A 25,895-nucleotide genomic window follows, 5' to 3' on the forward strand; every position below is an offset into this window, starting at 1 on the left:
CAGCCCAAGGCCCGTCTCAGCCTAATGATCCCCATTGGCTTGTGCCACTAAATGTTTACAGCCAGCCAATAATAAATACTAGGGAGGGGGACTGATGTGGAATTTAAGGCTGTGAATGCTGTCTCAAGCGATGATCTGAAACAAGAAGTTAAAAAGTATGTCTCCTGCTGCGGTGGAGATAGCTATTGAGTCCTGAACACATGCCATCACTTTGAAACAAAACTAAGTCAGTGACAGCAATAAAAAAGGGGTTAAAAAGAGCTAAACTCTTCCAAACCTGTATGTAACTTTAAACCAAATATTAACAGAAAAAAAAAAAAAACCCTGGCATTTAAGTTGGCACTTAACTCTAGTTAATGAGGAGTTCAGATTTCCATTCTAACCCTCTTTTTCTGTTGCTTGTAATTTTCTCAAATAAACTCCATTTTGGGCTGAAATTTTCCATGCTTGAGATTTTTTTTGGAAAGTTTATACAAAATCAGTTAAACAGTTTATTTATGTTAGCACTGAAAACAAAAAAAGCCACACAAAATTTTTTTCCATGTATGTTCTGATCAGATATTTTCTGCTCAATGAACTCAAAATCAGCTGCAGTAAGGAATTTCCAAATTTTGCTTGTATGTATCATTGATCTCAATAAGTTTAGGGGGAAAAAATAACAACAAACAAACACAAAAACCTCAAGCTAAATCTGGTTATTAACAAATTCAGTTTTATAAGGCTTTTAAATTTCATTATCAGGATGTAACTTAAGTACTTTTTGTCTTTCAAGATGTAGTGGGAAAATTTATAAGTACTTGGAATGGCACCATCACTATTGGCCTAGTGATCCTTATTGGATATGTTAACAGAGCTCTGAAAGGAGGTTTAAAAAGTGTCTATTAGCATAATATGCCTTATATTTTATATATATATATATATATATATACACACACCTGTATGGGTTTATCATAGGCTGCACATTTTTTATAACCAGTTGAGTTAAACTTACCTGAGAGCGTGCCAACCAGTCTTATGGACTTAGGCAAACTGAATTCCTCTCGTAGGGGCTGTGCTTCATCTGCACTGGTCTGCAAGCTGTCTTGTAAGTCCATAAACCTGACTTTAACTATCTTAAAGCCACTAATTTCAATGGTAAAAGGTAAAGTCCAGTAGTGCAAGTTCTAAGCCCTACGCTGAGAAGCAGAAAGCCTTCTCACATGTCAATAATTCATTCTTGATGATTGTATACAAAGTCGGTGTATACACACCTCAGTATGGTCCTTTTGGAAAAGCAAGTAAGATTTTCAGTCTAATTCATAAAAATATCTAAACACACACAAAACTATATATATTTATATGTGTATATACATCTAAAAAGCACATATTGGCTAAACATACTTCATTGAAAGTAGCAGTTTCCTTGCTGACATGAGGTCAAAGATGTCAAAATACAGTCTAGCAGAGATTTTGGTATGGCAAAACGCAAGACACTAGCTATGCAAAACACTTTGAATATGTGTGACATTTCTTCATGCAGACAACCAACCAAAGCAAGATAAATCAATTTCCCTACTGGCAATGTCTAATATCCTTTGTTTTATTCACCACTAAAAATTTTGTTATTAATGGCTGGGTATGTTCAGCATGCTTGTGAAGAATGTATTTCAATCCCTCTGATGAACGATCTACACATAGACTAAATAGCTTATTTCCACTGAGAAATCTTGCTAGTTGGTAACAACAAAAAAAGAAAAAGAGAGGGGAAGAAAGAGGTCATTCCTTGCAACTTCCAACAGTCAAGAAGATTTCACTGCCTTTGTACTGTACTTTTTTACTGCAGGCATTTCATTTCTGTGAGAAAAAAAATCACAAACACTATTCTTATGAATGAAAAATCTGTACTTTGTTGTAGGCTGGTCTGTATGAAGCTTCTCTCTTTCATATGCACCGTGATTAAAGCCTCATTTTACCAGTGGGAATATCAAAAAGAAATATCACACTGGACACAATTCACAAATGAAATGACTGGGTCACAGTTACACCAAGCACATCAGTGGCAGTGTTTCTGCTGTATAAACTCACTGGTTCAGCTAAATGCTTAAGCACACATGTGGCATAAGCACAGGCGTTTTTGCTCAACTTTTCTGCTCATGCTGGTATTTTGTTGTTTTTAACTAGGAGTCTTATTACAGTATGTCTCTGAGCAGTTTGGAAGAAGAGGAAACAACAGGGAATGGTGCTGCCTTTGGGTAACCAGCTTTCACAGTACTAGTAAGTAAATGATGTTTGCCAAGATCTGATGTGAGGGAAATATATTAACTCAAAACACAAAAAGCTCCTGTAAAAAAAAAATCCATATCAACATATTTTGCTGCCTTCAGAGAAAAAAAGAAAAAAACAGGCAGACTGTCTGAACCACAGACTCCCCTCAGTCTCTGAAGCCCACAGACACACACTTTGTACAAATATATGATCTTATATACAGACACACAGATACTCCCCCCTTTCCCCTACTACATTGCTGCTATACTTACTCAGAAAGGCGGTATGTAGGCTGTACATAGTAAATACAGACACTATAACGTATCTTGGCACACACAATATGGAGTGTTGGCACAGACACACATGAGGATGTGCACATTATTCCTGAAGCCAAGAAGTGAATAACACATTAAGAAGAAGCAAAAAACCACTATATTCTCTTTACATTAATATTACTTGACACTTCCAACAGGACCTTGAATCCAAGAAACCAAAGCTTTCTCCAAACACAACGAATGCTTCAAGTCACTCATGTTTTCTTGATAAGCACCACTGGCTCCATTGTACAGACAAGCAAGCTGAGGAGCACGGAAGTCAGGGTAACTGGTTTCCATCTCAGTGCAAGCAAGTCAATGGCAGTGCTGGAAAGAGAAGACCAGACTACTAATTCTTCATTTAACCTCATCCCCTACAGGACAGTCTTACATGACTAGCTCTGTATTCAGATCTGAAGAAGTGTAGTGCACAATGGTTACCTGCTATGTCACAGAGCATCCCCAAACAGGTGGTAAACACCACAGGCAGCACCAGGAGTAGTGAGCAGAAGGGCACAGGAGATTTGCCAATGAATTGTCCACTCCCGAATCCACAAAGCTTCCTTTATTCTTCAGTTCCTCCCACTGTATATCAGCTTCTAGCACGGGCTGAACTGGAAGAGGAAACACCTCTCAAAGGGTTGGGAGAAGCTCAGGATCAGGGAGGGGGATGGAGAAGGAAGGTCCCTACATGCAGGGAGCACTTTGATCAGCTCTGCCCATCTAAACTGCACCGCTTCCTGACAGTTTACAGTAACTGTACTCTGCTCTCTCCCCTCACACTGCGCTGGAAGCTTCTATTCATCTACTTTTCTTCTCACACGCCCTTACGTAAGTCTTGCACGGCAGAAGAGGTGGCATTTTTGGTATCTAGGAGAAATGCATATGACTATGAAAAAATCAGGTATTAGCAACAGCACCAAGACTTTTAACAAACGGCACTTTCCAGCAGCAAAATATGAAAAATTTTCTTTCTCTCTTGATTGGTTTTATTCTGTATCACAATTTAAAGATTGTAAAATGCAGTAATAAATTCTAAATGGATGTTTAAAATTCTTTATTGTCCCACTCTAGTTGACATCAGCAACTCCTTCTTTAGTAGACCTCCTTTCCTCCCAAAGAACCTCCTCTGCACTGCAGTCAGAATCAGGGTCAGGAGAGGTAAAACGGCCAGCTCAGCATTTACCGCAATGGCAGAACCAGTGTGCTGGTAGTAAAGATAATATTAGAAGATCAGGAGTTCAGGTGGAAAAGGGTTAGTATTTTTCACAGTGAACAATGACCATGTGTTTCTCTGCACAACACTCAAAAATACCACCATATTGAAAAGTAATAAATTTCAGTAGATAGTACTTACTTACAACAAGTCATTCTGCTTTCAGAAGAGGAAAGCTTTTTTCCTCTCCCGTCCTTTTTAGGGATATGTTTCTATGCACATACCAGTGAGATGGCTGTACATCTAGCAGTGGTAGCGGTGGGGTGTTCTCAAAATGTGGTGTCTGTACACCTAGTGATATGTAAACTGCTTCATTCTGGAGATGAGGAATAGCTACCTAACTCTGAGCATGTGAATGGTCCAGCACGGAGCAGGTGCTGCTGGTGGGCCACCATGTTACAATACAATTTTATAGTGTGGTGGTTCCACAGAGATTAAGACTGGTCCCCACCCCTGGTATAATATCTAGACTACTTGAGAGGATTACGTGTCTGTTTGGATGTCAGACAAACCATAAATTGGGTACTGAGGCACCAGTTGTCTTAAGCAAACAGAATTTTGCTGCTGAAGTCACTTTATATTGGTGGGTTCTACGCTACTTCAAAACTAAAACTGAGTAAGCCAGCTATCTTCTAAAGCTCCAAACATGATAAACAAACAGTACATAGATGCCAAATTTTATGAGTTATTAGTTTATTACAGTTAACATGCTTGTTCACAAGATGTAAAATTAAGCATGTGTCCACGTCTCTGCAGGATCAGGACTAAGCTTCTGCATCTCAGTCAAAGCTGAGGAGCCAGCGTGGGCCACAGTAGAGTTACTGAGATCCAAGAACAATACAGAGATCTCCTGCTACTCAGGGATCCTCGCTGAAGTCAGTTTTCCAATGCCATCAGATGCAGATTTAGCTCAGAAGAACCCTGACACTGGGATGAGCCACACACAAGAATGTCTATTAAGATGATGTTGATTTTAACTTGTTCAAGCATGGAAAGCAATAGTGTCACAGAGAGCCCCGATGTCCCTTGGTGGAGCAGGCGGTTTAATTCCACATTACAAGAGGTCTGCTTGGAGACTTGAGGTCAAAAGGGCTCCTAAAAGGATTTTGAAATTTTCTTGTAAATGCTGAATGTTTAAGTTATGATTAAGTCATGTTTACCCGTTAATTGTGCAGTAAATAAAGCTGTGGCTTCAACCTTCCAGTCATAGCATGGCAGCGTGTTAATTAGGACTGAGAGACTGGCAGCCTGCCAAAGTTATGCTGTATGGGAGGTTGAGAGGTACAATTTGGTTATCAGTTACGTTGACATGTGCTGAGCGTTATGTGGTCACGCTGCATACCCAGCAGATCTAGCACTAGCTCTCCCGGTTATGAAAGGGCTGCTGTTTGAAATATTTGGCTCTCGGTCAAAGTTTCTGAGTCTGAAGATCAAAAGTTGGTTGGGATTTTTTTTTCCCCCTCTCATTTCTATTAGTTTTTATAGATCCACTTTCCCACTTAGAGGGGGGTTGCAGAGGGAGAAACAGACTGACTCATATAACAACAGTGCATGAGGCAAGGTTGTGGGGAGAGGGAAAAGAAAGGGTGTAAAGTTTTGACTTGCAGCTCTGCATCTATTTACTCTTTTCCCACTATTTCTAACCTCAGCCATTTAACAATACTTGGAGCTTAGTCCTAAAATGGGACTTGAAACTTTCCCACGGGTTGAACCTCCTCGGATTCAGAAATCTGCACGAGCCATTGCTAAACATTTACCAAAACTGTCTACTTTCAAGCTCTCAGGATCTTCCTAGGGCCTTAAATGGAGATACAGGATAAAGGAATGGAAGGGTTAGATAATTAGAAAATGTAAGGAGAAGGAAGGTGAGAAAAAAATATTGGTTATTCATAAAAAAACTCTTGCAAAAATGCTTCCTAGATAGAAAACAGACACCTAAAGAGTGTCATGTGAACTCTCATTTGCATCTGCACCCCAAATTTCTATCACTCATGCAGGTACCATTTCTTTGTACCTCTATTCCTTCCCCACAGCACATTTCTTACAAACCTGTCAGGATACTAACACATAAAAATCCTATAATCTGTTACAGTAGTAAGTCAGTTCTTCAGTCCTCATACACCAACCCATCTCACAAACGAACTGCACAATCAAAATCCAAGGAAATTCTGGAAGAAAAAGGAAGAAATATCAGTGGCTGAGAAATTATGATCTGGTGGGGAGAAGTGGATGAATCTCAAAAGAGTTCAATATTTTGTTGGTTTTTTTGTTGGTTTTTTTCAGATAATGTAGATTTTTTTAAAAAGAAACCATACTGCTTAAGATGTTACAGTCCCACAAACACAGCTCTAGACTAGAACCCAGGAAATACAGATCTTATTCTCTCTTCTGGTTCTTTATGTCACTTTCTGCCTCTCATTCCCCTATTTTTGTCTGTCAGCAATATTTGTTATAATGACAATCAGTATTTTATTAAAAGATTGTTGAAGCACAGCTTCTCTCTTGCTATTTTGTTTGCAGAATAAACACAATAAAACTATTAAATCCAACTATAGCAGAGAGCATCTTTCCACAAACTCATGGTCTCTGTCAGAAAACACACCTCATCTAATATTTATTCTCTACTTACATGGAAGTACTAGATTTGCTTTCTCATTCCTCCAACAACAAATTATTATTATATGCCCACTGTTTGCAAAGCAACGAATAGGATTCTATCCAGATGATCCTCAAGAAAAAAAAGTGCAGATGTAACTTTTTCCAGTGTGAAAGCCATCATGTTACTTATAAAGAGTTTCCACCCAATCTGATTCTCCAGAAACCTATAAAACTTATGCAAAAACGCTCACTATGCCATTCAGATGAGAACATCCACATTAGGTATATGGTAATATCCACACCACCACATCACCACAGACATTTCCAGCTCATTCAAAGTGGAAATCAACCAAAGGGAGGTTAAACACCTTGCCCTTGCCTGGTCAAACAGCAGGTTATTGGCACAGACCAAATTGGAGTAGAAAATTCTCAGATCCTCAGATTTGTCCTTAATCTATTTGGTTTTGTTGGCCCAGAAACTCCAAACTGGATGGCCAGGCTGTTACTTTTGTGTTTTTCACTTTTTAATCAGCCATTACAGGGGCATTTTGGTCTCTTTCAAGATAAATCTTGAAATGAAGGACAATCTCTCCTGCTGTTGTTTGTCTGTCAAGGATATCATTTTTGGAAGACAAATTCCATGGACTATTTTGACAGTGCAAATTACTGTAGGATCCATGCAAAGAATGAAAATCCATTTCTCATTCCCCAAGGGTGTTTCCACACATGGGCATATTAAATTAAAACGCTTGAAGCAAAAGGTCCCTTTTACTTCATCTTGGTACAACTCTTATTACTTGAAAGAGATATTTTGAAATACCTCACGCTTACACGCAGTTATGCATGAGGGTTGCAGACACAACTTTAATTGGTCCCCAGGACCTGGCTTTGAAGTGATGACTCACAAAGAGTATTTTGTCAAGCCAACTGTGCCATAAAAATATTAAGTGTGGCTTAAAACAGTAAAGGTTTTATTATCCTGTTCACTTCCTGTCATGAAGCATTGCATTAAATTGTACTTTTAAGGGATTAATGACCTATTTGCTTCATTCCATGCTGCATTTGTGGTTATAAAAGCTATTAAAAGCCATGTTATCAACATCACTGTTAATGAAGATATTGGAAAATCAGTCAAGCACAAATATATTCTAATCCATAGTATTAATCCAATTGCCTTTCCCTAGGAGATTTTTTAGTGTTCCCTGGTGACCTTGCAGCATTGTCGCCATTTTGTGGGCACAGTCAGAAAAGCTAAATGCTTGAGAAAGGGAAAACAGGGAAGCAAAATCTGAAGCTATGTTACATAAGCCTAAAGCCCTTTCACTTATGAAGGACCATACAGAGCGTAGAAAATATTCACATCAACACAGACAACAAGTAGCATGACATGTAATTACCACAGCTGAAAACAAATTCAAAACTATGAGAAACATTCAGGATTTTTGGTTTTGTTATTTTGAACAGACACAGTACAAGGTTGAAAATTAATCCAATTTATTCAGTGAGAGACAGGTCTGCAAAATAAGCTTTTGTAAAACAATGATGAATTCTTAAAGTTTTGGTTTATAAATAGAACCGAGTAGATCAATTTCTTTGCTTTTTGGCAAATTGCTCGTTCACAGAACTGTGCAGTTCTGGGAAGGCTGAAACCATTCATGAAGTTGTGCTGAATTTCACAAACACTTTTGATTAAAAAAAAAATTAAATGTAGGAAAGTTGAAATGTTTTGCACTAACGCCAATTGAAACATTAAGTTTAATTTCAAACCAAACTTTTTCACTTTTAAAAAAGCAAAATTGGATAAAAAGAAGTTAAAAGTAAAAAAAATCAGGCAGACCTAAAACTGGATCTCATTTTCAGTATCACCTCAAACCAAACCCCCCATTATTTCTATAGCTTAACACATACCTTTTATTTTAGCTATCAGATTGTCAGCCGTAATAAAACAGCAACAGACTGATATACTGATTGCCACCTCAGTGGCTCTCACATCAAGTTGCCACCACCCACAGAAACAAGGACACTAGGAAATGAGTACAGTACACTTATAAACCAATACACTGATTAGAAATCAGGATTAAAAAGAAGAAAGACCAAGACAAGCAGAAAGCAAAAAAATCCCCCCAAATCCTGCCTTGTTTTCTTGTACAGTGACACAGGAGGACAGGTCACTGTCATTGACAACCTCTGTATGTGGCGATTTTTACCTCTACACCCTTCAAGTTCTTTACTGGGAGAGGGGCTGTCACAAATGGGGGCTCCAAGGCTCAGCAATTTTCTTAACCCCACACAGCCTCTCAGAGAGAGAACCTACACGAGAACCCAGCTCAGCCAATTCCCAGTCTGGTCCCTCATCAATGGACTTATTATCTACACAATGCAGTTTTTAACATCTTATATGAAAGACCCATACATATTAAGACGCATGGCACTCAATTTATTTACCTCAGAAAGGTGAAGAGATTCAAAAATTCTGACTAGTGAGTAATTTGTGCCAAAGTAAGGAAATAAATGTGAGCTGTTCTTCCTTCTAGGTTATCTTGTTATTTTTACTGACAGCACGCAGTTACTGATGGAAGAAAATTTGAATGTGACTCTGCAAAATACTGAAAAAACATTTGAAGACACCGGTCTCATGAGTTGAATTGTAAAAGGGGCCATCCCTAACACAAAGTGTATGTTTAGTAGATCATTGCTTATGCATTGCAAATTAGGTGAGTTCTTTACTTCATCAGTTCATTGTAAAAGCACTAGAGTTGCAGAGAAACATAAATTTTCCTTCATGTCTGTATTGAGAAAACAAGCGGGGGCCAGTGTCACTGGTCTCCCTTTTGTGAATGAGCAGGGCAGGAGTGCGTGAGCCCCCACGGGGGGAACCCTCTGCCCTTTAGGACACCAAAACCTGGGAGAAACAGGTTTCACTGTCTCTACTTTGGCTGCAATCATCCTTGCACACAATGCAGCTATCCCAACATGAGTAAAAGCTGACTTGGAAGACGCAGTGGGCAACGAAAGCCTCTGCTCCTCTGTTCTGATTTCTTCTATTCTTCACTCTTTCTTTTTGGGAGGTTTCCATAAGATCCATTATCTTTCAGCATGTGAAACTCCTCTCTCACAAGAGAATAACACATAAATGTAGGTACACCCCCAACAATCCTGTTATTTTAACAGAGTGGCTCCATCAGACATAAGATCTAGTAGGCAAATTAATTGCAGTGAACCAGAAAAGGCTTGTGAAATCATGGATTTGTGTAGGTGTTTGATTTTACTCTACAAGTAATGGGCACAGGCTATTTAAGAACGTCTGCACAGGCTCACAACTTTGTTTAATATTCCATTAGCACAAAAAAAAAAAAAAAAAAAAAAAAAAAGAGTGAGGAGCATTTTCAAAGCTATTTCCAGGTGGTGCAATTTACTATCAGCTGTGTGTGGCTTAAGAATGGGTTGATACCTAAGTGGTATTAGAAGCACAGGAACGTCAACTGAACTGGTTACCTGCTTTTTGTACTTTCCTTTTGTTTCTCTGATTCTTCCTCTCTTTTACTTTCTTTTTAATATCCCCACTCTTTTTCTCTGTCTTTTTTTCTCTGATTACCTTGGTAATCAAAGACCATTGCTCATCTATTTCTCTGTCCTTTTTGGACAGTCGTTTTGTCCTCTTACCATGTATTTCAGAACATAGAAAATATCTATAGTTTACTTGGACTAAGAACTTTGGGATATGCAGGTTGTGCATCATGCAACCATACCCTTAGGAAGCATTGACTGCCAAAGAGAAGCAGTCTTTAGTAGACAGCACAGTTAACAGCACAGTGAACACACAGACGCCATACCCATTTCCAAAGCTTGGATGTAGACCATCCATCAAGCAATACCAAATGTTATTGATGCAAATGTTGATACAGGTTGACAGTAATTTGCCAGAAGTTTTGGCTCTGGATAATTTGAGTTGACTGTACACAGCTCTGAAAACTATTGGAAACAGAAATCTATATATACATTACAGGTTTAACACAAAGCCAACAGTTTATGAAGGAATGCTCTGCATTAAAGAGCTTTCAGAGATGTTAAAGAAAGGCTTTTGTCTCAAATTTCTAGGGATAAGCTAGGGATTTTTTTTTTTTTAATAAATCATTTTCTGTAAATTTTGTATGTTATATCCCTAAAAATTCCAGATGATCATGGACTTCTAAAGCTTTCAATCAAACCAGAGGTGGAGACAGAGACAAAAATTACATGCCCACAGCGATGCACACACTTTGGGAAATGCATATAGAGCATAAGCCATAGCACTAAAAAATCCATACCAGATCAGTTCATCTAGTGTCAATGAAACTAAAGCACATCAAGATTTATTATTTTATTAAAAGCACTTGGGGAGCAAATGCTTGTATCTAATATTACAATTCTCAATTACTCTGATGTATTTGATATTTATAAAAATGAAATACTTCTACATACAGGGAGAATAGAGGTAAATATAGACTAATATAATACCAGCTGTTGATTCTGATTGACAGCTGTGAAGTAAGGCCACATACAGTGGTTGAAGTTTAAAAGGATTTTAAAATTAGTAGTGTTTCTGAGCCTAGCACTGAAAAACCCTGACATTTGCAGTGCTCGGAGCAGGCTGTGAGAGGGATTTCTATCCTGGTTTCCCACCCAGAATATATTTACTGTTCAAACATTTTGAGGCAGGCACCCATGGAAATCAACGGGAACTCTGCCATTGGCTTTAATGGGAGCAGAATCTGTCCCTATGTGTAAATATGCAGCAATATTTTTTTTCCTCTGACTGTTAAAAACCACCATCACAACTGGATGGAACCTGGTTTTAAACACTCAGACATGGGGCCTCTTTACAGCAGGAGTCTCCAACGATGTCCATCCTTAACACCACACCAGCTGCCAGCTGAAGGCTCTGAAATGCTGATTTTAATCAAAATCTTTCCTTTCAAATCTAGCTTACAGTTTACTCATAGCGCAAAAGTGCTTCTCAGCATTGGAATTTTCAGGATGCGATGCTGAGCCAAATACTGCAGGCACAGCTTGCTCATAAGACAGCAATCTTGTGGCCCACCTTGGAGGCTGTAATAGGGCTACTGTACTCAGCCTCCCACCCTTGGTGAAGCCCACTAATAACATCTGTTTTATAGCATTCACTCCTGCAACCTGCTAGTTCCTTGGCTCTACTGCTGTCATAGAGAGGATGTGCTTTACTACGCTGCAGGTCTGGTGGAAAGTTGTCAGACTTCAAGCCAAACGTAAAAGCAGCCAGAGCTGAATAAATGACTTGAAGTGCTTTCTCCAGGGACCCCTTCCAGGTCCCAGATAGGTAGATTTGGCCAGTGTTTGTAGACAGTCTTGCTCAGAGGCAAATTAAAAATCAAAATACAGACACCGTTTGAAAAACATCGAAAGCTAGACTCAAACATCCACCATGTATTAAGACATTCTTATATAAAAATAACCACAAGGTTGCAAATTCATACTTTCCTACTTGGTGAGACCAACTGCAACCAGGAATAAACCTGGAAATGTGTGGGGCAGACTGCAGCACTGCCTTCAGAGAAAGCATAAAACTGGAGGCGGAAAGCTGGAGCGAGAAAAACAAGGCGCCGTGAACTGAGCAATTGAATCAAGCAGTGGGTGGCACACAGGGTCGGACCCTCACCTGTACCAGCGCTGCCCACGGGGGCTGCACCACTTAAGTCAATGGAAGCAAAGCAGGACATTTGCCAACTAAATACCCAGGTTTTAACTGGGTGAGTCCATGGCACAATCCATACCTGACTCGCAAACACAAACTAGGCACACTCCACACCTACTGCCCTGGCTCTGCTGTGACCGAAGCCCCCACTGCAGCGTAGGGGTCTGGATACCAGTCCTCGGTACCACAACATCAGCACACCATCCTGCTTCTGCTGTGCAGCAGTGAGAAACAGGAGGGGAAGGTCTGCCAGCAGACTGGCAGGGTCCTGACACTCAGTTTGGTCAGGAGCAGATGCAAGGTAGGGCTTCTCCACACAGTCCAAACCAACAGGACAAAGATCTCCAATTGCCCTGTGGTTTCATAGGAGAGACCAACACTTTTTGTTCCAATGGGGAACCATTAGCAAATGCCAGCTCTCTCATTTCATCACTGTTTTTTGTAAATCCTGAGCATTAAGGAAGCCTGCACTCCAGCTGGCAGGCTCGGCTGCATGAAGGGCTGAGCTGGCACAACCGAGGGGACAGGGCACCACAGAATGAGTGCAGAAGAGTTGTGAGGTGGGAAATGTGGAGAGGTGAAAATTATCAAGCCAGTTTTCCTGCCAGACTTTATCTCAGAGGGCTACAGTCTCAGACAAAGCTAGCTAGCCATCTTTCAAATCATCAGCCTCTTCACACACCCTTTTTTCTTGGCAGTCCCTTTTTAAGATTCTCTGTCGGGGTTTACAGCATGGCTATGGAAGTGATTTCTCGGCACGACAGGGTAGGTAGTGTGCTGTGGTGCAGAGGCAAACACGTGCGGTGAGGGCCATAAGCCAGGACCACCACACTTGACTGCAACCTGGACTTCGGCAGACCGCACTCGAGCACCCAGTCATGCCCCAGCATCACAGCCTTTCTAGTGCTGGCAGCCAGGCATTTTCCAAATCTGAATTGACTCGTGACACCATGAGAGTGATGGCAGTCAGGGATGATTTGGAAGCAACCATGCAATCCTCACCACAGAAGCACGTTTATGGCTAACACTTTCCAAAACACAGAAAGAGTAAGCTCAGCATGTTACATCCATGAACATTTTTTCACATACTTCTGCTCTTCTTCACTGGTCATTGTGCCCTATAGCAGGATCACAAGTCATCTCTCTTCTCACAAATCTGATTATCGCCGGAAACCTTTAGAGATCCAGGAACTGATAATTCTGCCTTCTCATGTTACTCCTCTTCCTACATGTGACTCCTTTTGCTATATGGGACAGCCAGAATCACGACACCTTACAGAGTTCCCATAAGTGCCACTTATGACAGTACCACTGACTGTGGTTTTGCAATAGCTTGGTCATCAGTTTATCACTGTGAATCCATGCCACAATCAAAACAGAACATCCTGCTAGTGAGAGCTCTATCAGCAACACCATCCAATTCTTATGCAGCTTATTCTCTATTTGATCCCAGTCACGGCGATTACTTTCAGCTGCATCTGGCTAGTTCTTTTCTTGCACAAAAGTCCCATGATACTCTTGTTGAGTTACAGAAACACCCAAAGAGCCTCTCTAATAAAGATGCTGCTTCTTAATGTGCTGGTTGCAGTGTACATCCTAGAGCTATATATTTACTGAGAAGCTACTATCATGATGACATTTGGGATACCTTTCATTTTGTCGGTACTGTTCTTCAATATTTTCATCCCATCATCGATATTGTTTTGTATGTGTTGCTGTCCCAATGATAAAGAAGCAGCAAAACAAAGAAAAGCCCGCATTTCCATTAAAATAAAGTCCATCCTTACATCTGTATCTTAACAGAATCTCTCTAAACCACTTCATACGTCAAAGTGAAAATCTTCAATAGGTTATTGCAGGATGTATTATTTGTACAGTTATCATAAATGCTCTTGTATTACCTGGATTTGGGAATAATTTGAAATGTGTTAAAAATGCTAGTGAGGGGGAAAAAATAATCCCCTAAGCAGTAAGGAAAAGATCAGAATTTGGGGCATGTTCCAAATTGATATTTAACATAATCTTCAGCCAACTCAAATCCCACTGTGAGACAATATTCACCTGCTTCAGAATCTTGGCTTATGTACCAAAAGTTGAAGTGTGCCAAACAACATCACAGTTTCACTACAATGTAATGGTGGCAGGACATGTTGTTTGCAGCAACTTGTTGTAATCATTGTATTCATGAGAAAACCGTGAAAACACAAGTCATGAGACAAAAGGAAGAAATAGGCTGGAATTAACCACATTCTCCAGCTGTTTAAGCACCACAAAGTTTTCTAGGGTATGCAAGCCCTTTGAGCTGCTTAAGAGCCCAAATTTCTACTTTAAAAAATAACATCAGTCTTGTTCCATGTATATTCATTAGGCATTGATATTGCTTTTCATACTGTATCTGAGTGTTTTTGTCAGTGGATAAGTTAAAAGTGAATTTCTGCAACCATCGGGGAAGGAGATGCAAAGAAATAATCTCTTTCAAAATTGAAGCAAGAAAGTGAAGATACTTTTCCTGTGCAGACTCAGTTAACCGCACACTGTTACTAGATATCAAATAATTAGTCAAAGTGGTGGTATTTTTACCTTTCTTGAAAGTTTTTCTGAATTTGAAAAAAAACAAAGCAAAGCTTCTCAGGCCCTTTAATACATAAAAAAGCCTGAGAGCCCTGGAAGATGCAAGGAGAATTTCTTAACATGCTTACTCACAGACAAATTGCTTTAAAAGGTTACACAGGAAAGCCCTTTTTTCAAGAAACCAATAGGACCTTGTGTCAGTTCTGGGATACCTTTATTATTGTAAAGAGCTGCCAATGTTTATTATTTCACGTCCAATTTGTTGTCATAAACAGATCAAAAGAACATGATCAGCTTCACTTTAAAGAGACACCACCAGCAAGCCAGTAAGGGAACAGAGAGCACCAGGGATGCCAGAGCCTGGGGCTTTGCTCTTGGCCCATTGGGAATGCTTTCAAATCATACAGCATCAGACAGAAGAAGTGCTGGAGGCAAAATCAGAATAAACTTGAAAGTTAAACAGAGTGTGACCATGCATAAGTGTGTTATTATTGTGTCTTACTGGAGTGCTGTTATGAAGCCTATAATGACATCATGATAAAACCGCAGGCAAACGCATCACATTTTTGTAAGCGATCTCTAGTCTCTGGAATATTTTGACTAGAGGGGAAAGCAAAGTCGATCTCCCATCTTCCACAGCTAACAAGAACTGACCTTCTCTGAATTTCCTTTGAAGACTGTGCAGTCCACCAATAAACACGCTTCATGCAATACCTGTATCTTTACTATCTTTAAACATAAAGAGGTGAAATGAAGCGTAGGACAGGGGGAACAGACATACAGCTAAACCCAGGATACAGTCACAATATTCCTAACACAAATGCCAAAAATGCCAATAACATGTTGCCCTTGGGAACATGGGATTTGAGAAGCTAGGTCATACTGTGTTCAGCAAATCTGCATCTTCCAACCCTGCTGGTGTGTTTTAGTGCAGTTTGCCTCTCTCCTTAAACATGGAATTACTACTGTCACTGAAAAGCCTAGGAAAAGAGATTTCCATCATCATCAAGAGCTGCATAAACACAATTAAAATAGGTTTCCACTCATTGAAGCTTTTTATTTCGTACAAATAATCTTTTAACAGACTCAAACCCATGTATTTATTCTAGATAACAGATGCACTGCTATTGCAAAAGCAGGTTGGGTACCTGATATAGCACTTAGTATAGCAACACCCAGCAACATCTTCTCCCACCAGCCATGGGGAAGGCTACATCTGTGTTGGAATAGGTTAGATAACTACTTAAATATTTACTAAAGGAAATGTATTATATGATGAATGTTTATAGAATGCATGGCATGCTTCTCAAAAGCAGCAGACTAAAACTGTGGAATAAGTGCATTTCGTTTATCCTACCTGTATAGATTTTACTTTTTGAAATGTTCTTAAACAATGTAAAGTATGACATTCTTATAACATCTGACAAATGGGAGTTTGTGTCAAACCACATTTGACATTGTAGGTTTGTGTGGGGCAAAATACATGCACCATTAAGAAGTCATATTCCTCTTATCTAGGGTGTAGAGACATAAAATTTGAGAATCCATAAGTTATTATATTTCAAATGATAAGATTATTTTAGCTTCTTTTTATTTTTATGTTCTGAAAGTGTTAAGTTTTGGATTAGGCATTCAAAATCAGCTTGAGTGAAAGGGTCTATGTGGAAATGGATCTCTTTCAGATTAAACTTTCCATAAAGTTGAAGAACAAGCTTTGCAGAGATAACAGTGTAAAGATTTTTGGAGCAAGGACCTGGATGAATGTGTGCACACACTCAGTTATACACACACACAGAGTCCAAATGCAATGAAACCACAGCCTTCCTACAGACTCTCACCAGCTGGACAACTGAAGATACCACAGACTGACACAAAAGGTAACCTGGTGCCATGGTTGAGCAGAACTGGTTGATACACATACATAAAAGGGAGCTTTCACTCCTAACTTCACTGGGCTGCTTCCACTAAGGCAGATTAATTCCTATCTGAGCCTGCTGAGTAACATTTCTTCATACAAAAACCCCTGAGCACTATGCAACCCATTTGACCCAGCACAGATTAAACTGTCAACAGATTAAACCTGGAATGAGTCCACTGTGAAACACTTACAGGGTTAAAGGAAAGGAAATACATCTTTGCCTCCCCCATCCAGCCATCCCTTACTACTTTAAATAAAAACACTGTGTGGTGCAAATCAGTATGTTTCAGCCTGAGACTTCTTCTGTGGGTACTCTGTACTGGCTCCTTATTCATATAGCTCATCCGCAAACCATGGAGACCTGTGATGGCAAAGCCTGGGAAATGGCTTTTCCGAGGTCACCAAAAAAGTACTCTGCAGTATTCTACAACCCTGCCAGGTCTTCATAGCAAGCTATCAGCTACATGACTTTCACAGTTGTTGGCAGTTCTGGGATTCCATCAGCATCGTAACACACGACATCAAAACTGATATTTGTTCTGCAAATTTGAGTCACAAATTAATAGATTATTCCTTGCATCAGAATGGTAGTTTTAAGGGAATAATGCTAAAAAGTGTGGTAAAGAACTTTGAGTCCTAAATATTCCCTGACAGATACTGCTGTCAGAAAATAATAGAGAGAGTGAAGTGCAAGGCTGCCCCCTCTTCCCAAAGTCATCTATAACATGCAAGGAATTTCCCTGCCACAGAAAACACAAGAGATGGGAGAGGAAATGGCAGTGAAAAAAAAGAAAAAACATCTCTCAGCATTTGAAAAAACAAACTCTGGCTTAAAGGAAGTACAAAAATGGGTGGTTTGATAGACAGATACCTGTACAAAAGCAGTGTGCATCAAACCCAAGTCTGTTTATCACTTTCTTGTACAGATATAGACCCTTTATTTCCAGGCACTTCTGTTCCTCTGTCTGTCTCTTCCTTTGAGTACGCACTCCCTCTCCGTTGCTTAGCTTAATGCTTAACTAAATCAACACTGAGTCATTTTCCTGCATCATGCAATTCTTGTTCACTGAGCATGGTTCAATAGCTCTTAATGGACACTACAAATACAATATATTTTGCAATCTCTTATCTAGAATACATCGCACAAAAACCATGGAGATTTGAACTGGAAGAACTGCACTTGTACAGGAAGTGAGGCCAGAGCCTCGCTATTTCTGTCCAGATAACATGGCTTGAGGGAAGCCTACCCAATTTAATTGGTTCCATGGAGCAAACAGTGCTTTTCAAGTTGCAAAGCAGTCAGAAGAGGAAGATACAGAAAGCTGCTCAATAAAATTTACAGAAACAGCTCAGAGTGATTGACTATAACTCCTAGATGCCTAATTAGAAACACTTTCAGAAAGCACTTAAGCACTGAACTTACAACATCATAGTCCATTTCGAAGTGCCTGAAATTTAATGCCCCAATGCTTAAGGCATTGTAGACTGTACTGAAAATCTTTACTCCTTTTTTCTAAATCCATGTCTGTGTCTACTGAGTTGCCATCGCTGCACATACCTGTAGACCCCAATTCACATATTCATTGCACCAGCACATTTTCTTGACTCTTGCCTTCATTTAATTCTAAAGCACAAGTGCATTTTAGCTCTGATAAAAAGACAAGTAGATTCTAGTATTGCTATGCACGGTCCATGCTTGCTACAGAGGGTGGAACTCAAGTCCCAGACTTGCTGCCTCTGAAGAAAATCTTGAACTTCTCTTAAGACCTCCCACAGAAATCAGGAAAGAATTAATGGGCTGCTGAGTTCCTAATATGTCCCACCCTACAGCACCTGAAGGCAGGAGGTGTTAGGCTGGCAGGGAAGAGCTTGACAGGTTGAGTATCCAGCTGTTAATGGTGACTAACTGAGAGGCCCGAAGCCACGGGAGACTGCTCCCAATTAAAGCTTTTCCCTTTGGTGAAGAAGGCCTGGCAGAAAATGAGTGATTTTTCTGGCTGCCAGTGACTTAGGGGTCCCTGATCCCAGGTGGGATGGAAGTATTTGCTTTCCCCACCCACTTCTATTGATCATTGGAGGGGTGAGGAGTCTGCTGAGTGCTGGGCCCAGCAAAGGTGAAAGAGTTTATGTTCCTGTATGTTTGTTTTGGACTTCAGGGGCCACATAGAGAGTGGAACTTTTTATGCAATGCAGCTGGCAGAAGAAGGTATCTCTGATTTGAAGGTGTTGGAGAGTAGACGGATCAACCAAAAATCCAGAAGGAAACAATGTCAGAGTTACTATTACTGCTTGGAATGGGGATGTTCTAGGGCATTACAGCCACACTGGCCAACAACAATCATTCCTCAGAGTCACAGACAGTCTTTACAACTAGTATTGAACAGCTGGTTCAGCCTCACTCTAACCCACTGCCTTAATGTGGCCATGGTGACAGTAAAGTCCATGCCCAATTCCCCACAGACTGGTACAATTACACCAGGTTGATGGACAGCGAGACACTCTTCTTTCATGAGCTGTTTTGCAAATACTCAGAGGACAGAGCATTAACAAGATTCATTTGAATACTCTAGTAGCAAAAACAGATTTAGAGAAAAAATGGAAATTAACACATAGGAAATGCAAGCCTAAACACTCTGGTTTTGGGGTGTTATATGAAGAAATCTTGGGCTAAATATTTTCTGAAAAAAAACCCAGTTTGATTATCCCAGATAGAGCCTGATAAAACTTTTTTTGCTTAAGCAAATAACAAAAACTAGTTACACATACTAACTGAAGAGAGAAGGGACTATCTTTACTGGGAAATCTGCCAAGACATAAGAGATTTAGGTTCAAGTCCATCCTCTTCCTCAAGGATTTAAACTCACTACTTGGGACACACCCTTATCTTCCCTGTAAAGGTATAGCCCTGAGGTGGTTTACTTTGCTCTCGAACTGTTCCTGGAGCTGTTTCACCTTGCATGGAATATCAGCCAAAGTTCCAATCCTTGTGCAAATAATTTTTCTGTATTTGTATATATTGACAATGTAAGAGGAATGATGTCTGTCTGTTCCACATGATTATATTTTGCATTATGTTGGGTGTGGCATTACTACAGCATGTGAGAGAAGGATCCAAATGTCTATATAAAAGGTGTTTTTTCAGAGGACATTGTGGGAACAAACAAAAATCTCATAGCACCATGATCTAAAGTAAAACATTTCAACCTCCCATACCACATTTCTTGGTACAAGTAAACATACACTAGGACAGGCAACAGTGCTTTGCTGTTCAAAGTCATGAAGTATCAGCAATGTTTTCTGAGTGACTCCCCGACAGCACAGATGCAGAGATGTTCACCTTCTCCCCAGATATCCTTAGGAAAACATCATTCTCCTGACTACTTTAGAGCCAGTATATTTGAAAGACTTGTGTTAACAGAGATGGACAACTACACATTGAAATTCAACGCAAAAAAACACAGATGGGGCATATCAGAGATCCCACTGTAATAAGATTCTCCAGGTCTTCAGTCTATGCCTCTTCTTTCATCAGCCAATTGTACAGTTAACATCTCTTCAGATTCTTTCAGAATTATCTAATTCACTGAAATACGTGCCTAATTCAAAGCTGGTTCTTTTTATTAACATCAAAAGGCTTTGGATAAGGCCCTATTGGGGAAAAAAAAAAAAAAAAAAGTGTTTCTACAAGCCTATTGTGCATTTGCTATTAGGTACACAATAGGGCTTCTGTGACTCCTTTCCCTGCCTCACCTATCATTATGCATACGTTAGCAGATAACATGTCATTAAAGAGTCATAAATGTCAGTCAGAGAGTCATCCAGAAAAGCTGAAGGAAGGTTTCTTGGTCTGCCAAGTAGTAGTTCTGATAAGGGATCACCTGCCCAAGCAGTGCATTCCTACCTCACCACTAACATTTTCTTCCAAATGCACAGATGCCTTGCCACAAATTATTGTGGTTGAAAGGGTTTGAGTTGTAGGGGGAGAGATGGGAAGAGAGAAAAGGAGCTGTTATTTTAAAACCATTTAAAACTCCTTCTGCCTGCTTCTGCATTTGAAAATTGCTTATGCCTGGAGGTTAGAGAATGGCTGTTCCTAAGCATCTGTTTTCTGACTTTATCTCCACCCCTACCACCCAAAATTATGTTTTTATGGGCTTCAGAGTACTTATCATCAATCAATAATCTACAACTGAAAAATACACATTCTCAAATGACACAGTTCTGGTCTTCACAGTAAATCAAGACCCTACCTGTAAAAGGGCAAAATTTCCCATAGAACCAACTAAAAAGGCAATACAATGAGATACCAGATGTGTATAATATCCCTAGCAGAAAAAAGAAACTGTAATAATTATATCCAAAGATGAAAACAGAGCCCTTCTAACATTACCTCCCAAACCACTGTTTAGTTACATGTTTTTTTAATCTCAGTGAATAGTGTAAATCTTGATATTTGTTTAAGTTCCAAAGGAGACTAAGTAATGCACTTTTAACATTTCAAACCTTGCACAGCTGAAGTCGCATCCTTGAAGAGCTACAGATAAGATTTCCCTACCCTCACACTGCGTAAATCCTTTATATTGTGAATACCCACTAAGTACAAGAAGTACTCAAAATTCTACAGAATTGTTTTTCAAAGCATGAGCACTAAAAGCAAACCAGGAAGTTTATAGGCCAAGTCATTTTGAAGATGCAATGAATTAAAATTAAGAAGATTCTTGGAAAGAGGATTTTATGTTTTTCTAATTACAGAAGTTGAATGGAGAAAGAAGGTATCTTTCCTTGGAAAACATTCTCTGAGGAAAAAACAGCACATGGAAGACATGGATGGATCTGTGTATTCTTGGAGAAGTCGATGGGGTACCACAAAGGAGAGGAATGGGAAGATCAAAACCTACGTAGCAGTTAATCTTAATTTTCAAGTGTAATATTCCCAGAAACTCCCTACAGTAGGGGTCTGTATCACTTGACTTGCACTTGTTTACAGGAATCTTGAACAAGAAGGGGTGGATGTAACTCCAAAAGAGCCAAGCAGCTTCCAGCACAGAGGAGGTTGATAGATGCATCAGAAAACTGATTTTTGTAGTGTTTTGTGGACTGACAGTATCTCATAAGCCAAAGTTGAGTTCCTGTAAAGTAGAAGCACTGTGTTAAAGGTTTGTCCTGGAAAAGGAACTTGAGACTTGTAGTACAACGTAAGCTGCTATACGATCACCTTATCCAGGAGTGCTACCAGTTTGGTCACAGAGGATAATATTGTGATCAGGGCAAATATGGGGCAGCATTAGAGCAGCATGTTGGCAGAAAAATGACAGACCTGTGGCTGGGTAAAATCTTCGTAGGCAAAGATACTAAGTAACAGTAAACTACTTCGATTTCTGAAAATTATTTATAAAGGGTGTCATCACAAAGCACACCCTTAAAAACATCTGGAAAATATCAGAGAGTGGAAAATCAACAACAGATCAAATAACCATAAATTTTGACCAACAAATGGAGTGAGGGAAGGAGGATTCAGAGTGTTTGGCTTCACTGCTGAATCTTAAATAATGGTATATGTACCGACAAATAGGAAATGCCTCAGCTCAAGTGACATTCTGTCCTGCTGAAGCATATATGAGTTGAAGATCTGCAGCACTCCATATAATTGGATACTCTAAAACTGGACACTATCTAATTTGCCTTCTACTAGAAAAATATAAAGTAATTGCAGTGATTCCTTTGGGTTTTTTTAATGAGACAATTTGTATTTCAGAAACAAAACATTTTACTCTTCTAATTACAACAGAGAAACTGAAACTTATTTTGAAACTACTGATATTCATAGGACATAACAACATATGTTTACTGGTAATATCAATGCTCTTAGAAAAAAATCCACGTATCATATATAGATGGGATAGCAATTTTACAACTGTGAATGCGTGATCCCTATCAGTTCAAAAAATCCAGACTCCTTTTCCAAACTCCACTCTCCTTTGGGGGGAAAAAAAGATGGAGATTACTAAAACACGCTCTGAGTTCATTAGATAGAAAACATACTCTGAGAATGCCAGTGTTAATACTGTAAAGAAAGATGTTTAAACTTTCTCTATCTTACAATATTTGCTCTGGTTCCTAAGACTTACTGTGGGGATGGGGAGCCACCCTTTGGTCATTATTGTAAATGCAAAATCAATATAAGGTACCACACATGCAGACGGCTTTTGCCCTGTCAGGAGGGTTCTTTGTAACCACCTATAAATCCATTGACCATACTGACAGATACTCCAAGGATAATCTCTGGTTTAACACCATTTACAGTATGTATCTTACCTTACAGGGGCGATAGGGATGAGGAATCTCTGCTTGTGCAGGGCTTTGTGCATTTTACGTGCCAAATGTTGCCATTACACTCTGTGCCTTCCATTCTCTACCACATTACTGACGCAGATTAATTTCCACAGACTGAATCTCAGTAGAATGAGGATTAAATGAAACAAAACACTTGTAGCTTTGTAGTCTTCTCCTCCAAGAGCCCCAAATTGAATAAATAAAAAGGTTCAACCCAAATTACAAATTCCTTTACTTTTTCACCATGGTAAGTAAGAGTCATGGGTCAGTGTGAAAAGCAGACTAACACATAGAAAAGACTTAACAAACTGCTACCATATAATTTCAGCAAAACAGGCTGAACACTGAGGTAGCAAGGCAAAATCCTCATAGAATGGAAAACACAGATATTAAGGCCAAGAAAGGTCAACTGACAGGGCAGAAAGGGAAACCTATGGAAACCAGCCAGGGAGATTAGTTAAGCCCCACACAACTCTTATTTCACATTGAAAACCACAAACCATTCCCAGAAAGGAAGAAACTGTTATGTTCTCTCTTAGCCTTGATGTGAGCAACTTTCTTAAATGCTTCTCTGTTTTATGAGAAAGGACCAAGTTCCCAGAGTTTTCCATTTACTCTTTCCTCAGAACTTGGGAGGCTGTTGTTCTTTCTTTTGACCTGGGATCATGGGATCATCCCTTCGCAGTCAGCTTTTGCTGGTCAGTATCAAGTGGAATCAGTCCACGAGACAGACACAAATAGTGGATATGTAAGCACTGGATAACCCAGACATAGCAGGAAAGACAGCAGGAAAGCAGCGGTTTTGAATTTGGATACAGACTTCAGAACACCAAGACTAAGAAACTTAGGTCACACACACAAAAAAAAAAAAAAAAAAAAAAAAAAAAAAAAAAAGGAGTGAAGGTAATTTGCAGAGACCACAATGAGATTACTACCTGCCTTCTGTCCTGCCACTTGTCATGTAGGAATTTGAATAACCAAGTAAACGGTTACAACAATGAGAATACAGGTACTTCCTCCCACACTCAAGATGTCTTAAAAACACTACACTACTACACCAGACAAAGCATTTCTGTTTGCACAAGATGAACATTCTTCCTCATGTGCTACATTTGGGGATGAAGATGCAAAGTGAAGTGATGTCTCCAAGCCCGCACAGTAAGTTAGAAGCAACATCAGGATAACACAGGAATTTCCAGCTGATCAGGCTGCAAGGCCCCTTGGTTTACGTTTGTATCATTGCCATTCAAAAGAAGCTTATTTGTCCTTAAGTTAAGGACCATTTTCCCCCCACCACCAGAGAAAAGACAATACGCTGGATCACTGAACAACAGTTCCATGGCTAAAAAGCAGCTTTTTGATTATTCTCTGTTGATGACTCTCAACCTGTTTTCCTTGCCCCAAAGAGCAGAAGCTGCCCAACAATGCCTTATGTGAAACATTAGTGATAGAAAGAAAATGAAAACAGAATGAGACAGTCATTACAGTGGGGTTTTACCTGAGGAATGGGGGCCACCCACACTGCATATTTTTCTATAATGAATTTTGTTTTAAAAAAATATTTATTTCAGCCTGTAGTAATACAGTCCATTTAACCTATTACAGTCTGATGCTACCACTAAATTCAACACCAGGTTTGATTTGTGACTGTAGTACTGTTAGATGTCAGTATATGAGGAATTTGCACCATGGATTGACAGAAGGGTCTGACTGTATTTACAGTCTAAGCCATCTTTCTCTTCTACGTTTCAGCAGGTTCTCCAGATTTTCAAGGTGGTCACTTGACGACTGGAATCCAACATGTAGAGAAACCCAGTGTGAAAAAGCATAATCACACCTAAAAGATGATGTCATAGCTTTTGGAATGATGACTGCACTAAGAAATGAATGGGTTTGAAAGGACTTGATTAGATATACCACACTGAAAACCTGGAAGTGATGAGTTTTTAGAGTTAATTCGCTAGGCAAGAGAATGCTGCAACTCAGGTGTGACTCCCTCCACCAGTATTGATCTGAGCTGACTTATGGATGACTATAGGGTTCTGAACCTGGAGCTGAAAAGAAATGAAAGCAAGCAGGTAACATAATGTGATAAACATAATTTATCACAAGACAATGACATATTGCTTATATTTATTCTAAAAAGAAGATTCTATGAAAGTCATCTTATTTCTTCATTGCAGAAGAGCCATTGTTTGGTCTGATACTGTTGTCAAAACAAAGCAACTGCTCAACGCATTGTGTTTTCAAAGGAATAAACACTAACACATAGACATGGACTTAACTCACTAAATTCATGCATACAGCTGAATTGTAGACACTAGTTTGGGCTGAAGCATACCATGCTCCTCCAGGTTGCAAAAAATCCACCAAAGGTAAATCTTGGATATCCAAAATGCCTTGCTTCATGTCCACCTGATTCCTAAAAGTGTTCAACCCCAAATATCTGCATTCTGGATGAGGTTCCTGGGACTTTCTGTTTGGGTTGCTATGCAGGATTGGAAGCACCAAAATTATGTGTTTAAGTACTGAATGTGTGAGAGGTAACTGTCAAGGCACTTCAAGTCTGATAGCTCTTTTAGTCAGCACTGATTTCACTCAAAACCATGGAAAAAAAGAGGGTTAAAAGGACCTTGCGGGAACTATTGCTGCCTTCTTCTCTTCTGTACACAGGCACCTATCTTCAAAAGAAGGTTCAGATTCCTGAAATCCAATAAAAAAAAAAAAAAAAAAGAAAAAGAAAAGGCATCCCCACATATTAGGAACCCATTCAGGTGCATTAAATCTCATCTTCTCATGTGCAGAAACAGATGGTGCAGAAACAGCATCCCTGCAATGTGTTCCACAAGTGTCAAATCCAGTTACCTCTTCCCTAAAGGGAGCTGACGTGAAACCTTCCCATGGTGACAAGACCTTCTCCTTTTCTTGTTGCAAGGACACACATTCCGTACCTGGGCAGGTGCCTTCAGAAGATGCTTATGAACTTGTCAG

At 39.6% G+C, this 25,895-nt stretch overlaps 1 protein-coding gene across 1 annotated transcript in view; it reads right to left on the reverse strand.

Annotated features, from left to right (window-relative positions):
* Window positions 1-940: 940 nt before the first annotated feature.
* The window catches only part of KLHL42 (kelch like family member 42), a 39,615-nt gene continuing 14,660 nt past the window's right edge, over window positions 941-25,895 (reverse strand). The window contains exon 4 of the mRNA XM_080392384.1: window positions 941-25,895. Within this exon, the coding sequence (XP_080248510.1) occupies window positions 25,881-25,895 (15 nt within the window). The 3' untranslated portion in view covers window positions 941-25,880.

This window comes from Falco punctatus (assembly GCF_963210335.1).
Source record: "Falco punctatus genome assembly, chromosome: 6".
Taxonomy (NCBI): domain Eukaryota; kingdom Metazoa; phylum Chordata; class Aves; order Falconiformes; family Falconidae; genus Falco; species Falco punctatus.